The following is a 12378-nucleotide window of genomic DNA, read 5'->3' as shown; positions in this document are numbered from 1 at the left end:
ATTCTTTATGTTCAACATAAGTCAGGTATACCATCAAGATATACCTTAAGTCAGGTATATCATTTCATTGAAGGATGCACACATTGCTTCAGATAAAGCAAGTTGAGGGGTTAGAGCAAGATGAAAGGTACAGAAGAAGAGCAAGTTGCGAGTTAGTAATATRGAATATCTATGAAATATCTTTGTAAAGTAAATGTACCTCTCCAACAGGCAGTGGATACAATTTGCACGTTCCAAAGATATGATATGATACATGGGCTTGCTACTTGCACAAAATTTACCAACCACTGGTATCACCAGAGAGAATCAATGATTTTTCTAGAAAAGTTAAAGCAAGTCAGTTCATAATCAATACAATATCATTCATATGGCCGTATACCTACAATATTATTTATGACCTTATGCAAATAGCTACCTTTTCAGATTTAGCGATGGCCTTACAGATTTTCCTAGCTTTAAAATGCTAACAATTTTTATATTTTGATCATCTTCCAGTAGCACAAAAACCTTCTGTCTTTAGGATTTATTTGGTACACACACAGCTAATAAGAGAATTAAGTCACTTTACCTCATGATTTAAATCAGGGCTTGGCAGGTCAGCCAGCTTAGCCAAGAAAATGCACTAACAAGCCGAGTCAAGCTCTCACCCCATTACATTGTTTCAGTTGCACATCCTAATAAAGCAAATAGAATGATAAAAGAGGACTTTTTTTTTTTTTTTCTCCAGCATGAAAATCCTAAGCTAGAAACAGTCATAGAGACTTTTTCTGCAATTTCAAACCACTTCATAACACTTTCTGTAATCTCAGGGTCTAAAATGCCAGAGAGTATTAAGCAAAACCAAATCATGTTTGCCTGAAGCCACTGTAGAATATATATGGCTGCTTTGATGTCCTGAGCCTCCTCATCTTACCACCTTTTTTTTGGCCTAGTAGAACCCCCATTTCTGCCTTGTTGCTAAAAGCTTCCAGGCTATTGCAGGGTTTTAAGGAGTCTTTTTATTCTGCAGACCTTGTCATACAAAACACTGCTGATGGTGACGGAGAACATTAAGAGCTACTTTAAATCGATTAAAACAAAGAAACTTTGTCATGGATATGATATAGTCACTGGCTATTTAGGGTGCTAGTAAAATTGTACTGGTCAGCAGAATTAGCTTTGCAGTAAGAAAAAAGGTAGATAGTCTCCAAAAGAAAGAAAGAAAAYGCGAAGTAGGAACAGGATAGCCCAAAGAATCATTGGTCTAATGGTGGCAAATTTAGTACCATTTTGACTTGCAGTCTCTGTAAAGGATGAGATCACTTTCCAAGTGTTTCTGAGCATTTCCAAGCCATCCCCTGTTAAAGGAAGAATCCCTGACATACTCAGTGCAGTTAGCCAATTTTTGTTCTGCTAAGTTTCTGAGAGACCATTTCTTTCTTTTAGGAATGGTCAGAGCAGAGCCTGCTTGAGTTTCCATTCAAGACAGTAAAAAGAAAAAAATTGCACATGAGGCAAATTACTAGAGTTTTCCTTACCTGTCAGTCTTATGGAACTTAGCTACACACTGATTATTGCCTTATGTCAAATTTCTGTTTGGTAAAAAATTGCAGCATATGGAGAGCACTGCCCTCTTATTTGGGTGCGTCAAAACAGCAGCAATATAGAAGTTTATAAARCATATCATGAGCTGCACATTTCTTSACAGCAGATAAAGAAAGTTTATATAAACATAGAAATAACTGTACTAATTCTGTAGTTAYAAGATTATCCAAGCGCCTTGGTATCAGGGGGAACAGGAAGCCAGATGAATAGATTAAGTGCTGCCCAAAGCTGCAGAAAAGATAAAAAGTAAGATAATCAAATTCAAGAGAGGACTATTTTACATCATTGAGCCAATCTGCAGAAGTTTCACTTGATAAAGCTAAAACAAGATCAAGGGGAAGGTCATTTTGGGTATTAACCCACTGTATGAAGTACAGTAAATTTATTCTTTATGTCCTTCCCAATGAGTAGCTGGACAAATACCTCAGTTCACTAATTGAACTTTAGGAAGCTTTAGCTGCCTATGTATTTTTATGCTTCTTTAATTCCATTATTCCCTTTTTAGCAGCTTTTCTAGACCAGACTAATTACTTCTGTCATGTATTAAACATAGAGGCCTTTTCATACGAGTTTTATTATAGAACAAGAAAGACCTCTCTTCAGTGGAATTTGCAATCTAAGTTTCATACAAACTGCGACAAGTGAATTTAAACAAAGTTAGGGAGACGGAAGATTGAAAAATACACAGAATATAAAGCGGTTATACAAGACACTCTGGACAAATTAAATTCATCTTCCACTCTAATGCTTCATTGTGTTATTGGCAGGATCTTCAGCAGAGACATTTATTTCATGAACTAGTGGAGCAATGCTAAAGAATTCTATTTCCTTTATGGGGGTTAAACGTTAAAACCAAGAGGCACAGACCTGYAGCAGTCGATTAGCATTAAAAAACTCATTACACCTTTCCCCAGAACACCAGAACGAAGAGTGCTCTACAGACCTACCGTTTCTTCCATTCAGCAGATGCCATATAGCTTGGTTACACAGGAAAGAAATRTTTGCCATTTCCAAGCATCCAGCACAAAACTGGGTAGCATCATCACCTCATTTCCCTCGTGATACGTGAAAAGTCAAAACTTCCACAGAAGGCAGCAYTTAAATACGTGAAAAACACCTTCTTGCTCATAAACACTGCAGTGATTGCAGTGAGTAAGAACACTTGAGACAGAAGTGAACTGAGATGTCCCACTGCCTGGGAAGAGGCAGCCAGTCAGATACCATTCAGCTCCATGATCCTGTTGGTGAACATCAGACCTTCCAGGACATACTGCAAAATTTATTTCTATTTCATAGTTGTAGAAAGTGATCAAACCCAGTCTCTTGATTTTAGTATGAGGTGCTGGGGGTCACTTCACAATTCTAATTAAATTGGAAATACTTCTAGCCAGCACAAACATTCAGTAGCTTGTAAAAAGCCTGCGTCGTTTAATTTTCCACACGTCTCAATTTTGTTAAAGAGAATGACGTGCCTCACACAAAATCAGTACGAAAAGAAGCCAGTGTGGTGCTGGCAAGCCATTTGTCAGCTGCTGAGCAAAGACCACCAGACAATTTAGCRCTGAGAACCCTTAAGATTCCAGGTGAAGATTGACAGAGCTCAGGACAGTCTTCCATCGTTTTGCTCCCAAGACATACCTGTTGTAGCAGGGAGAACTCTGCTGTTTAAGACCTTCAAARTGTAATATATATTAGCAACAACTTAAGAAAGTTTAAGAAAATGTTTTTATCTCCCTTATTCTGCATTATAAAGCAACCCCGACTATTGAAGAAATTAAAATACAGTCCCTTGCCCTATTACACCACACATGCTCTCCTCCTGGCTTTCTCAAAGCAGGAATACTAGACACACTCACAAGTTTACCTCCCTCTCTTACCTTTACCACAAAGATGACATTTTTCAGAATTAAGGTGGTAAAAAAAAAAAAGGCTATTTTTGGCCTTTTACAGAGAGAGTTATTTTTGTTTCACTAAATAATGAGCTCTAATGCACTTCATTACCATAGGTCAGGCATGGAGACTAAGTAGAGGTATAAYAACACAGGGAAGGCTGCAAGTTCATCTTAAGTGTTTCAAAAACTCACAGCTTCACTACAATGGTTCCAAAACCGAAAGTTCCAAAGTCAGAAAGGAGGATAATGGGTTGGAGGGGTCTCCTAGATTGAACTTCAAGGGAGCAGAAATAAGTGAAATGAAATTTTGCAGAATTTTAAGTTGTATTTTTCAGAACCATATTTTGCTGATACAAGCAYTCAGTACCATAGAACTATAGTCTAGACCGACAGGAACAAGAAAAGGGCTTCTTTTGTTTCTTCTCTCAAGACTATATTGACTACTCCTAAAGGAAAGACGTTCCATCTTTAAAATTGTCCCCCAAACATTTTCTGTAACACTTTTCAAAAGACGGAATTGATCTGATACTATACTATYAACTCCACAAAAATTTCAATTGTATAGTCTAGGTCTTAAGCAGTAGGTCAAGTGGCAGAAGCCTCAAAAACGTTTTAGAGTAACCAAAGCAATCATTCAGCAGTGTTTAAGAGAGTTCTGCAGCAGGTTAAAGGCTTAGCCTCACCACAAATTTTTCATTTCCTTTCATTCAGCGGTGGCTTTTCCCATCAGGTTCTCAAAAAATCGATTTTAACTTGAAGCTTCAAAAAAAAATAAAAAAAATAAAAAAAAAATAAAAAAATTTAAAAAAAAAAAGGCAAAGGTAAATTCTTGACCCACTGACAAAAGTTAGGAGAATTTACCATTTACAAGCCCTTTCTACCAAACCTTCAGGCATCAGCAGCTGAAGATTTACATCTGGCAGCTTTCAGTGCTGCACGCAGGAACCTCAGGGAGCCATTTTTTTTTTCCTACTTTGAACTAAACCAAAACTAGAGCAAAAATAAATTTATAGATGCAAATAAAAGCCATAAACCATGATATTTTTCTTAGAGATTTTATGTATCACCTTATCTGTCAGTTTTACATGCGAAACATCTGTGCACTAGTTTCAAATGTTTGAGATTGTTCTTTGCATTTTTATATATAAACATCTTATAAAATTTGTTTGAAGAAAAACAAATTCAGCAAAGCAGTCCAGAAGCACAGCCTACCACTGTGTACTACCTACCAAAACGCCTTGGGCTCGATTCAATCTCATTATTCCCAAACTTATGCTCCATAGTAGCATCRTCAGTGCAAGAAGAGTCACCTGCAGAGAAGTCAGTGGCAGAMATCTAGAGGAGAGGTCCATTGGGAAACCATCTACTCGACAAGCATAAGAACTTCACTTAAAYATGGTCACACAAACTCATCATTGCCTCAAACACTGTTATCGCCYGTTAACAGTCTGAAGGTAAAAAACACACAACACTGAAAACACAGTGAAGAAAAATACACTATGCAAGTGCTCCTGAAGTCTCTTTCTATTCAGAAAATGAAAGCAAAGCTGAAAAAAATCAATTAAGTAACAAACCAACAACTCAATGACATTCAGATTTTCCACGTTTTCCACAGATGAGCTGAACTGTAACCTACTTGGCCAGCAGTTTCTCCAGGCAGGGATTTTTAATTTTTCATGAACGCATTGCTCTAATAAAGTACTTGGCATTAGTTATGGCTTTTGAATTAAAATGCACTCATGACATTAAATTTTAAAATCACTATCTAAGCCATCAATTTTGACCAGCTTCTATTTTCTATACAGTGTTTGCAAAAATTTGTAACTTAGTGCCTATTTCACCAGCAAAAGAATGAAGGCTAAACTAATAAAACTTATTTTTGCAGGTTCCTGCAGAGAATGACAGTATTTTATACACCAATTGCATACCAAAGCAAAGGTAAAGCCGAATTTGTTTTCAGATAAAGGCTTATCTGACAAATCTCACATAATGAGTTGAGCTCATGATCAAGGGCAGCTTAACACACAATCCACTATCTAAATTGTCTTCTGTGTTCAAAAATAAAAAGGTTTCTAGCATTTTAGAATAGCTCTATAAATTGTCTAGCTCGAGCACCGTTTTCGGTGCATGTTTGTGAAATCACTCCGCTACAAAAACCTCCAGGTCATCAAGACATCGCGAGGCCCTCTCAGCTGAAGATGCTGACCTGAAAATCCTTCAGGTACACAAGTCCATTACAGAAACCAGTTGTCCTACATTCTCTTACAACTTTTACCTTGTCCGCTTTGCTCAGAACAGCAGCACTCAGAAAGCTCGAGCAGTATAAACTCAGTTATTTCAGTTTTTAATATAAAATCAGTTTTTCCAACATCTCTTCTGACTCCTGCATTTTTGCTGCCACCAGAAAWAACGAGCTGCTGACAGTTCCCAATCCCAGTGACAGACTTCAAGCCAGTTTTCATCTTGCTTTAGTACTTAGAAAACAGCACAGAGTTGTGATGCTTTAGTGTTTTATTTGATATCTGCTTCCCAATGCCAGTATCATTCAGCTATTCAATAAACTGCAGTCGGTCAAACAGCTAAGAGCTTTACTTACATATTTTAATTGTGAACACTTTACACTTTACGCACTTCTCAGCAGAGTATCACGTTTGCTCAACATAAGAAGGCAGCCCATTAAAACAGATGGCTGGTCCTACAGCTTCTCCGTTTCTTTGTATTGGTTTTCTTTATTATTCTATGTTAACYTGTAGATAAATTAGCGTAGAACATAGTGTGTAAAAACCCAGCTGTGCTGCAAAATGCTGCTATAAAGCTATATATTTAAATCCAGTAGTTTCATAATCTCTGTGCAGATATTCAAGGAAGGCAACAGGAAAGCTCTTCTCCTAGGTCTCCAATCTAATTCCGAGACCAAACTAGCTCTGAACCCTAAATCAGCTTCCACTAATGTCAGCAGGAACCCAATTGCCAAATGGCTCATTTCACAAACATTGCTGTTTCTATGACTGACAAAACCAAGATGCACAATCAGGTGACGTTTCCTTCACAAATAAGCATTTTCCAACTTGTAAACTTTTTGCATATACAGAAAAGATTTGAGCTGAATCCATAGAAAATGTCCCAGTTCATGCAGAGATTTCATGGATTTTGCTCTTCTGCCAGCTTCACATCCATGTAAATTCATGAGTTTTAGGGGAGTTACTCCCAGCATATGGAAGGATTGTATCTAAATGAGGTTGTCTCCTCAATTCATTGGATTTAGGATTACATATGCTCTTAAAATACATGTGAAAGGTAGGAAATAAAAAGATAACTGGACTTTGCCTATTTTAAGAACATTGAATAGTCTCTATCTTGTAGTGTGTGTAGAGCACACTTTCCTTCAAAACTTCCTTTGCAAGTTTGCTCTTCCCCACAACAGCTTCTGTAAAACAACATGTACATAAAGTAGCAATTAATTCGGGGAAAAAAGAAATAAAGAAAGAAAAAAAAAAGACTACTTTTCTCCCTGGAAGTATTTCAGCACCACAGGTATGATACCACGCTATTTAAAGTGGAAAAAAGAATAACAACCAAAAAAACATATAATGTTACAACATTTCCTCATGCTAGTGACTTATGTTGATACCAATTACAGTTGTTCTAATTACAGCCCAGCTTAAAACAAAGCACTGGATGTTGTAGCTCATTCACACGTACATGGATACATTTTTAATATGCTGAAGTACTGGGAAAAACAAAAACAAGCAAACATTTCCACAGACCAAATTCCTGTTACGAATTATGGGAACTTTTAACATACACTAAACACGTCCTGTGATGCTGTCGTCTTAGTCTTCAAAGTGCCTCTCAGTCACTTTGCAGAACTCAATCAAAAATCCAGTGTGAGCTTCTTCCAATCTTGGTTATTCTTTTGGATCTTTTTCCTTCTCTTTGTTTCTTTCTCTTTTTCTTATTTAAGTCTCCGTTAAGACAATTGACTAAATTTAAAAACAGTAGTCTTGGTACAGCAGGGATGAAAATATATCACCCAAATCCCCCATAACTCACAGTCCTCAAGTTTAAGACCATTTAGAAAGCCTCTGAAGGAGATGTGCCTTCCAGTTTATTAAAATCGAAGGTAACATCAAATAAAAAGCAATACTAAAGAAGAATAGACAGAACATTTTACTTCCGTCAAGCCTTAACTGTAAAGTATATTAAAAAAACATGGTTTTGATTTTCAACAACAGGAATATAAATGTGTATTTTCTAACCCAGAAATATCCATGCAGGTATTAAAGTATTTGATCATTCTGTATATTGACTGCTATGTGACACCCAATTATCAAAATTCATATAAATACCAGGGTTTTCTAGCTCATACTGTAGATGAGCAGATCTGCTCTTTGGTAACCAGTAAACTGTCTGCTTTTCTGTTCTAATGCAAGGATGTTGGAGCACCAATGAGTCACTCAGATCAGCAAATTACAATGCCTGGATATAGTCTGGGCTACTTTTATCATAAGAAAAACATGGTGGAGATGATATCAGAAGTATAAATGTAAAGAAGTTGAATTCATTCCTCATGGTGGCTTTTCCAGGAAAAAATAATCCAAACTATTTCTATTCAGTGTTTCATCTGGGTAACATTTAGACTCATATAGAAAGGTAATTTGATAAGTGGGAATGTACACATGCACTCTTTCAATTTAAATAAAACAACCTGTGTGAAGAATGAAGATTTAATGTTAACATGACTCGAAAGGTATTCATAATAAAGTCTGAAGATTTAGTAAATCGGGACATTACAAATCCAAAAAAGTGGTTCTTGATTTTTCATCATCCCTTTTTCAACAAAGACTGACAGAATATACATATACAGGTTGACACTGAGTAATCCAAAACGATCTTCACTTTGCTCAGTTTGCAAGGCCTATCGACTAAAATGCAGTATCAGTCACAACAAAATATTCTCAGTAAGTGAAACAAGAAGCAAAGGAAACCAAAACTAAGCTAAGAAGCTAAGTGGTTCAGAAAGCCTTGGTAACATCTATGTGTGCGTAAGTGTGTCTATAATTTTTTAATATAYATATAATATATAGACACACACACACATACATATATACACACAAATGTGCGCACATGCGCACACGCACACACACTTTGTAACCTGCATTGAAGAGCAACCTATTTTCTAAAGAAGAACAAAACACATTTTTAAAAATGTGGCTAATTTAACAAAACAGAGGAGAAACTGCTGCTATCAAAATATACAATTTGGATTGCAGACTAGTAGGCTAACATTATTAAAAAAATAGTTTTAAGCAAAACCCCTTTGCTTCTGAATAACAACAGGTATCAACCTGCCATAGCATGAAGCATCCAAACAAGATTTTATAAAAAGTTTAAACTGTGACCCTTCTTCATTTGTAAAGTTCTTGACAAATCCWATAGTGCGAGCCCTGGTCTCCAAACTGGAGCCTCTTCCATTTTTCGCAATCCATACTCCAGTAAGTATATGGCAGCCGAAGGATTCAGAATCTCAAGTGAGATTTGTGCTTTACCATATACCTGCAAAATTAACAGAAAACAACATTACTATTCCTTTGGCAGTTACGGAAATTGTATTCTCAGTAATAATGCCACACAGAAGACATACTGCTAAAATCTCTTGGAGCATTAACAAGTTGCAGAATGGATGTGATATGTTATATACACTGTTCAGCTCTATACTATGCACAATATCTAAACTTACTAGAGGAGGGTCATCTAAAGTCTTTTTCCCCCAAGTTAGTTCATTTGGTCCAAGCCATCACGTGATTTCTAATATCAAAGGACTGCAGCTAAAGAAAACTCCAGTTAATTCTGGAAATTCAGATATATAATTTTAGAACAGAAGCCACAGGAAATCTGATGTTCTGAATTTAGACAATTCCTGTAGGATTTTTCTTTTTCAAGTTCACTCTTAATCATTCACACAGCTTTCTATGGAATCAACATGAAAAAAATTAAGGTTCAATAAATATAAATTTCTCCCCTTCCCCCAATATTTCTTCAACCGTTTCATGATAAGAAAGCTCCTTCTGTACAAGATGAGAGGTATTACAAGAAACATCCTCTGCAGAGAGGCTGCTGAGCCTGCAAGAAACAGGGTCAGAAGCTGCACTGCTCTCGTTGCAGAACTGCTTGTGATACCCTCACTTCTCAGGAACGATGGTGCTAAGTACTTGGATGGCTCCCAACATTACAGCCAAAGGAGCAGGAGTCCAAAACTCCTTATGCGTCACACCTGCTTTAACCTCTCTCCTCCTCTGTCGGGTACTGTGGACTCAGGAGCATCAGGGCAAGATTATACTCCAGGCCTCTCCTATCTTAAAGCACTTGCTCACCCATTTTAGACTGYCATTAAAGCGAGGTGGAGTGAGAAAGCAGAGCTCTTAAGCCCTGAACCGTAGTCCACAGTAAAAGAAAAACTCTGCACTACTGCATTATTCTCTATTCCTTTCCTTCTGTGTAAAAGGACATGGGCGATCACTCTGCTAATTAATGTTTAACAGCAACTACTCCTCCTTTAAATCCACACACATTATACTGCAAAGGTGCATCACTTAGAGCATTCATTTATTATAGTAATTTCTATAACTTATTATATGTAACTTACAAAAAAAGAYTGTAAAAGATTTTCAACAAGGCACGTACCTGTCCAAGGTTTCCCAGAAGCGTAGAAATACAGGCCTGTCCAAGTGCCGTTTGTGGTAGCTCAGTTCTAACACTGTTACATCCCATTTCTGTACATTGGGATCCAGGCGCACTTCGTCGTACTTGAGATGGAAAGCTTTAACTACAGGAAGCAGCAAAACATTTGGAGCATAATTAGATAAATGTATATTGCTTAATTATTTCACAGTGAAAACCCTTTCTTTCCAGCATACCGTGTAAGAATAAATAAAATAAGACTGTCTCTCAACAAAGTCTGCTATTTAATAAAGGGTACGGAATGAAATATAGCTCTTGGTGACCAAAATCTAGCTCTTACAGTGTGCTATTACAGTTTTAACAAGGCATCCCTATTTTTACATGCAGAGATTCCAGAAGAATAAGAAATGGCCATTTCAAACATGTTTTCTTTGAAAAATCAGTATTAAAGCTCACTAATATGTTCTAGTAGCAAGACCTTTTACATGGTATTCAGATTCAATATTTGTTCATTAAAGTGACCTAATTCAAGATTTAATTTGAAATATTCAGTTGCAGATGCAAAGGTTAAAAACCTTGTTTGTTCTATGAACATTAAATAATCAGTCCAGCTGGAACAGAACCAAGGAGAATGATTTAGAGATTCCACTAACAAAATGTTATGTGATACAGCAGTTGAAAAAAATTATAACCAATTTGACAGACTTTGGGCTAATACAAGTTTCATGAAGAAATTCTTTATGGTAGCTATCTTATTTTAACCCAAATAAGCTTTGAATTTTTGCTATTCACCACTTACCTAGCTGCTTACMCAAAGAACAGCAAACTGCAGATAAAACAGGGGACTTCTGTAGAAGCCCAAACCTGTATTTAGATAAGGACCAACCAAAGACAGCAAATATGGCCTAAGTGATAACTCTGGGAAAGAGTATACAAACACAAGCAGGCTGACACTGCCTCTGCTCTCTCCACTTACATTAGCTTTATTCTGAGTCATTAGGGAAAGCCCTAGAGATGCTCTTATCAGGAAAATATTCTTTTAGATATCTATCTTTAGTGCAACTGAAAGCACTTCTAAATCTAAAGTGCATTTCAATGTACCTTTGTGAGCCAGGTAAGAAGAGAGCGGTTCTTCTTTCACTTGCAAATGTAAGTCTGGACCTTCAGACTGAGCAATTCAGGATAGAGTCTTGATTTTGGCTTTTTTTTTTTTTTTCTTTTTCTTTTTAAAGCCATGACATCTAGCATGCTGCCAAAGCTTGGCAACACAATTCCTACAGCTGTCTATAAATGTGTACATACATAAGGCCAAAATTAATAGGAACTAATTGGCAACTACTGGCTGGAACTTAAATATTTAACATGGCTGTTCTTGATTCTGCTTTTCACCATTTCCAGTTTCTCTGCTTCTTCATTCTGAAGTGTTTTCTTCTTTCAGGAGCCTTTGTTGTTAAATTCTCCCCTGTTGTGGTTTTTCTTTCATTTTAGCTCGCAGGCTCTTTCACCTCCTCCCTCCGCCTCACTCCCTCTTAAGCGYCTAAATCTACTTTCTCATTCACAAACATATTCTTAACCTTCARTCTGACTTTTCAGCTCCTACTTCACGAACCAAATAGGTAAATACATAAAAGCCAATCAATCTCGCTTCCTCGCCGTGCTGACTGAACTAAGGTTTTCAGAGCACGTGTGCTTTTCTTTTAATCTACAGCTCAGAAAACACTGGACACCACATGTGAGGTAAAAGGTCCCCTTCCTATGGTAGCTTCACAATGAAGGAAAGCAACACAGAGCAGGAGCTTTTACTCTCTTTGGATACTACTGCACATGCTACTGTCAGAAGACTTGCCTGGTAACTTGTGGAAGGAATTACGCCAGCTCCAAGAATACCGGGTTAGATCAGAGCACCTCAAAAACCCGCTCAATTCAATACAGTACATTTAGCTTGCACCTTAGTAGCAAAGCGTAGCACACAATTTGACCTTAGAAATCCAAGATTCTGTCAGGTACCACATCACATTCGTAAAACAAACTTAAAATAATAGCTGATTAATCCTCTGTGGCAAAATGTGAAGACAGCCTGCAAACCTGTTCTCTCTGAAGTGTTAAAATACACAATCTTTTTGCCTGCTTCAGAAGCTTGGAAAGGAAATTTAAACACAATCTACTTCAAAACCTCTGGCAGAGACTACAGCTCTGTGGGAAAATGAGGTTTCCCTGAGCC

At 37.1% G+C, this 12378-nt stretch overlaps 1 protein-coding gene across 1 annotated transcript in view; it reads right to left on the bottom strand.

The window, feature by feature from the left end:
* Positions 1-6242: 6242 nt before the first annotated feature.
* The window catches only part of CDC73 (cell division cycle 73), an 84484-nt gene continuing 78348 nt past the window's right edge, over positions 6243-12378 (bottom strand). Inside the window, exons 16-17 of the mRNA XM_026043773.1 lie at positions 10161-10302; positions 6243-9032 (exon numbers count right to left, since the gene is read on the bottom strand). Of these exons, the coding sequence (XP_025899558.1) occupies positions 8996-9032; positions 10161-10302 (179 nt within the window). The 3' untranslated portion in view covers positions 6243-8995. The remainder of the gene's footprint in view (positions 9033-10160; positions 10303-12378) is intronic.

This window comes from Nothoprocta perdicaria, unplaced genomic scaffold (assembly GCF_003342845.1).
Source record: "Nothoprocta perdicaria isolate Ctin4 unplaced genomic scaffold, notPer1 scaffold_34, whole genome shotgun sequence".
Classification (NCBI taxonomy): Eukaryota; Metazoa; Chordata; class Aves; order Tinamiformes; family Tinamidae; genus Nothoprocta; species Nothoprocta perdicaria.
This window is presented reverse-complemented; position numbering and strand designations above follow the sequence as displayed.